Here is a 5,124-nt window from a genome sequence, read left to right on the forward strand (position 1 = left end):
TCCTTGGGGAGATGATTTGGGTTGTGGAGAGTGGCTGCAGGGTGCTGGCGGCTGGCCCTGTAGGACATGTGCGATGTTTCGGCTCATGTGTGGCTGTGGCAGGCTGGCCAGGACGGGCTGGCTGGTTTGCTCAGTGATGGACCGAGGCTAGCGTAACAGCGTGATAGCGTTTGACATTTTTGTTACTACCGCCGGTCACGTGGGTCATCTATGATGTGTGGCCATGATTTCGCCTTTTGAATGCACCGCCGGACACCGGTAGTGACCCACTCGACGAGTGAACCGTAAAAAATCTGAAAAGATTCAATTCTATCTCTATATCATTGGCTCTGTTCGCTTGGCTGGCTGAAAGTACTGTTGGTTAATTTGTTGTAAGAGAAAAATATTGTTCGTTGACTGAAAAAATACGGCTTATAAGCTAAGCGAACATGGCGCTTATTCAAAATTCAAACGATTATTAATTGAAGTTCTAGAAAATAGTATGAATAGGCATATTAAAAGAGGGAATTCTTGATTCGATAGTAAGGCCGCTTTTAGATGACGAATTTTTTTGGTTTTGGTTACTGTAGCACGTTCGTTTGTATTTGGTAATTCGTGTCTAATTATGGATTAATTAGGTTCGAAAGTTTCGTCTTGCGATTTCTCACCAAATTGTGCAATTAATTTTTTTTTTCGTCTACATTTAGTACTCCATGCATGTGCCGTAAGATTCGATGTGACACTTTGGGGTGAAAAATTTTGGGAACTAAACAGGCCCTAAGTTCGAATTGTATGTTTTTCTAGACTAGACGAAGACAGTAGTACCCTACTGCTGTTCGTTTCGATGGGGTCAGGTGGGCAGTGAACTGAATTCACGGCACCATGTGCCGATGCCGCCCTACGTCCGGTCCACCACACTCCGATCAGTCCCAGTCCCAGCTGTCCGCGCCTTCGATCCTGCACGGGCCGCACACCGTGACACCAATATGGAGCGGAGGGGAGGACCGTCGGTTCATCTCGCCAAAAGGACAAGGCGCAAGCGCAACACTACCACGAAATCGTCTCTACTCTCGGCGTGGTTCTGCAGTCGTCCCGGCACATGCTGCCGCAGTGCCCGCGTGACATCGGCGGCTCGGGTGCCCTCCCCAGTCCCCACGCCGTCCAACCGTGCTCACCTGCCCTACCAAGCGGCCTTTTTAAAGACGATTGACCACGTTCACTTCACCGGAAAAAAAAAAGCTGAAATATTATTTTGGTTGATTTGTTGTGAGAGAAAAACACTGTTCCGCTGAAAAGTACGGATTATAAGACGAGCCAAGCGCGCGTGTTCGCCGCCTCACGCGGTCGGCTCCAATCATGTAGTACCCCATTCCTGATGGGTGATGGCAATGCTGCTCTCAAGCGACAGAATTGATCACCTTTCATGATCAAGAGCTGATATCCTTACAAAGTGGTAAGAATTGGGGATCTAGAATCATCAGCACACTGGTGAGAATGCAAACATGTGCAAATACATAAAAATTCCGAGTGAAAACATTCCCATGTATTCATGTAACATCTATGCGCCAGATTGACTCGAAAGCAAGAGAAAAGCAAAACTGCAGACATGATCATAAGCAGACACGGCACAGCAAGATAAATGAGCAGAGCCCGTGCTTCTCAATATATGAAGCTAACTTGAAAGAGTCTACCAACCGACGTTTCTGAATTCCTGGTGTTACAGCAACATTTTAAAATATTTAGAATTGAAAATCAATTCGTCATGTTACTGAAGCTCACCACTACATTGGAACCACAATCTATACTGCAAAGTCAAGAGAAAGTACTAGAGGTCTAGAGCAACTTGTCCTTAGTTCACTTCTCCAATCTCTTCTCTCACAACCAGAGCACAAAGCTAGCACACCAATCTCATTTTCTCCTATCCTTCGCCCTCTTAAGTGTTTTCGTGCCCTTGTTCTTCCACTTTTGGTTGCCTCCTGGTGTACGGATCTCCTGAATTTCACGTACCTTGCGCATCCTGCATTTCATTGGAGATCAATGCCACATTCAATTTCAGATGAAAAAAAGAAAAAGAAAGCACTAGCTATGGAAAAGATCTGGCACAATATCAGTTTATCCTGTTCTCATTTTGGGGTCATTTGAATGATCAAAGATGGGGAAAAGGGCTAAGGTAACATGCTCTGGACTCTAAATGGAACAAGGAAATTGATTCTTGAAACTAGGATGCCGTTCTGAATTTCTGTGCACTGGAGCCTTGTTTCAGAGTGCAATCAACATAATAATTACAGGGCTCTGATGTGTATACCTAAAATGGGTTTCACGGGTTACAACTATCCCTACATACAATGTTTCCAGTTAATGCTAGATAACTAAATTTCATGAATTGCTAGTGATCCGAAAGGCCATATTTAATAGATACAGAAAAATCTTGCACTGAAAAAAAAATTACTGTCCATTAATGTACATGCAGAACAGCAAACATATGATGAGCATACCTGTAGCTCTTAAGAGATTGATCTGATAACAGCTCGTCGACCAATGTTGCCTTGCGTTCCCTATTTTTCAGCCTACTTGAGTAGAACTCAGATGCAGGCTCAACAACCGTACCGACCTAAAGCCAACATTGAAATGTTCAGTACACATCAGCTACAGAAGAGATAGATAAAGCTTTCCACAGATTAGGATGATAAAAAAAATGCTGAATAACTCTGCCTGATGGTGATTAGGCTACTTACTTGGAAGTACTTGGGAAGGGCCTTGGACTTTCCTGCCCGCTTGAAGTGCCTTTTTGGGTCAATTACATGCCTCAGCTGCAAAAACAGATGGCAAACATATTGTCACATAAGCATCCCAAAGGACAAACCAGAATCACTAAACACACGATACCAATTGAGTAGAGACAGGCACATCCAACACTGTGCATTACAATTTACATGGTATCCTGAATCTCAAGTGAAACAATTCAGATTCTTTTTTCGTAAAAAGTAAAATAGCTTCAATCAGATGGTAACACTGTCAGGTTGTTGCAGTAAACTGCTCTCTGTGTTCGCCCTACTACATACTGATGCAACAGCAGCTGCACAAACATGCTTTCCTTGCTGTATCAACGTTAGTCCAGAAATTCTTGATAGCATATTATCCGTTTTACAGGCTACTACGGCATCCTACTGCTAGTAAGGTTACTGAATCAGAAGTAACACCACACCTGCAAAATCTCTAGATCTTTCTTCAACTCGGGAGTGATGGTCGGCGCTGGCATGTCGAACCTGAGAAATGCAGCAGCAAAGCATAAACGCTCGCACATAAGCCCTACCATGCGGCAGCAACCAATCAAGAGAGCTAGGGTGGATTCCAGGTAAACTCACCAGCCCTTGCCAGTGGTGTCCTTGACGTTCTTCCTGGCCAGCTTATTCAGCTGCCTAGGGTCCCTCGGGGGCACGAACAACCCGTCCACGAGTTCGCTCGCGGGCTTCCAGAGCGACCCCTGCGCGGTGCTCGGGTTCGGCGCCTGGTCGCTCTTGCTGCTGCCGCGGGTCGTTGCAAATGAAGGAAGCTTGGGCGCCCATGACAGGCCGATCGGCGCCGCCGTCTCCGACATCGCTGGCCCTAGCGCTGCAAGTTCAGAAACTTATCACGTCTCTCGCCCTGTATTGGATTAATCCGCCGCGGCGGCAGGGTTGGAGGTGGGACAGTAAAGAGAAGCAGCGCGGCGGCGTGGCGGCCGTGGGACGGTGGGAGGAAGGCAAAGGAGCTGGGAGTGCCTGGGAGACAGAGAGAGAGAGGAGGGGAGCACTAGGGCAGGAGGTTAGCAGGCTCGGGCATTGTGGGCCGTCATTTCAGAGTTTCCGCGGGCCAAGAAAATTTAACGGGTCGTAATGGGCTAACTCAGATGCGAGCATCGCTGTTTCATTTTTAGGCCCATCTCTATTTTTTTTGGTGTGTGTGTGTGATCCGAGTCCCGAGCGATGCCGTCGTGTGCCACATGGAGAGTCGGCGACGGACTTCGTCACCACGGCTTCATCAGAGTTCAGAGCACCCCTATATAAAAAACCAGAGCTGAGAGCCTCCGTTTCCGTGTGGAGGGACGCAATATTCGCTTGAGGCCGCGCCTCGCCATCGTTGGTGCTCGGATGCTCGCTGCTGGCCAATTCCTACAGCTACGATTCGGAAAGGAAACGCACGCGACTCCCCGACCAGGAGTCGGGCTCCCGAACCACCTGAAACGAAACTAACTTCCAATAAAACAGGAGCTCCCGAGCACCCGAACTCCCCTCCTCCGATCGATGCGCGCGCATCGTATCGAATCATACCGGACCTAACCGCGCGCAGCGTAGGCGCGTACGTCGTCGCGAGGCCGGAGAAATTAAGCCACGCCCCGCGCCGCGCCGCGCGATCTCTTGTCGAGGCAATGGGGGCGCTGCCGGCGGGCCTGCCGCTGCTGCCGCCGCAGCTGGGGACTCTGCGATCGACGCTGGACCAGCGTGGGGCGCCGGAAGCCGCTGCTCGCGTTCGACTGGGGCGTCCCCAACGGTGAGGAATTTTTTAACACTTTTTTTTAACTATTCTTAATTCTAACATTGTTTTTTTTCTTAAAAAGTAACACATTTGGCCACGTCTATTTTTAGGGCGTGGCGAAACAACTCTGCCGCGTCATGCATTGCAACGCGGTAGGGATGCGTACGTGGCAACGTCCCGCCCCGCTGGTCGCTGACGTGACAGGCCTGGCCGCGCCACCGATCAGGGCGCGGCTGTGACGCGCCACATGTCAGGGCGCGACAGATCCAAATAGAGGCTCGCGGCCCCGTCCCTTTCCTCCCTCTGTTTCACTCTGCGTCGCATAGCCCCCGTCGCCGTGCCTCCCCCGCCGGCTCCCTCTCTCCCTTGTCTCCCTCTCTCAGTCCCTCTCTGTCCCCACTGCATCGCCGCCCCTCCCCATTGCCAGCGCAGCCGCCACTTTCCTGTGGCGCGGGCTCCCTCTCTCCCTATCCTCTTCCTCCCCTGCCACCCCATGTCCTTAACCCTCCTCCAACTTTAGGCGCAGAAGAAGTCCGCCGTCGGACGGCCATTGCCGCCGCCGGCTAGCTCGTCGCCTTGGGTGGATTGGGGTGATCCTCTTGCCATCGGCCGGCCATTCACGCTGTGTTT

At 50.1% G+C, this 5,124-nt stretch overlaps 1 protein-coding gene across 1 annotated transcript; it reads right to left on the reverse strand.

The window, feature by feature from the left end:
- Nucleotides 1-1,609: 1,609 nt before the first annotated feature.
- On the reverse strand, nucleotides 1,610-3,755 carry LOC136464378 (rRNA-processing protein fcf2-like). The gene is made up of 5 exons (XM_066463333.1): nucleotides 3,345-3,755; nucleotides 3,185-3,245; nucleotides 2,715-2,789; nucleotides 2,475-2,590; nucleotides 1,610-1,996 (listed from the first exon to the last, which is right to left on the reverse strand). Exons 1-5 carry the CDS (start codon nucleotides 3,575-3,577, stop codon nucleotides 1,888-1,890), a joined length of 594 nt encoding a protein of 197 aa, XP_066319430.1. The 5' UTR covers nucleotides 3,578-3,755; the 3' UTR covers nucleotides 1,610-1,887.
- Between the last annotated feature and the right edge of the window lie 1,369 nt (nucleotides 3,756-5,124).

The sequence above is a fragment of the Miscanthus floridulus genome, chromosome 7, assembly GCF_019320115.1.
Source record: "Miscanthus floridulus cultivar M001 chromosome 7, ASM1932011v1, whole genome shotgun sequence".
Classification (NCBI taxonomy): domain Eukaryota; kingdom Viridiplantae; phylum Streptophyta; class Magnoliopsida; order Poales; family Poaceae; genus Miscanthus; species Miscanthus floridulus.

What these genes read in the sequence shown, in the direction of transcription:
- LOC136464378 (XM_066463333.1), bottom strand. Translation starts at nt 3,577, where the DNA reads ATGTCGGAGACGGCGGCGCCGATCGGCCTGTCATGGGCGCCCAAGCTT. An exon ending in GACACCACTGGCAAGGGCTG is followed by an intron (nt 3,246 to 3,344) that starts GTGAGTTTACCT and finishes TGCATTTCTCAG; the next exon opens with GTTCGACATGCCAGCGCCGA. An exon ending in CAATCTCTTAAGAGCTACAG is followed by an intron (nt 1,997 to 2,474) that starts GTATGCTCATCA and finishes AATGAAATGCAG; the next exon opens with GATGCGCAAGGTACGTGAAA.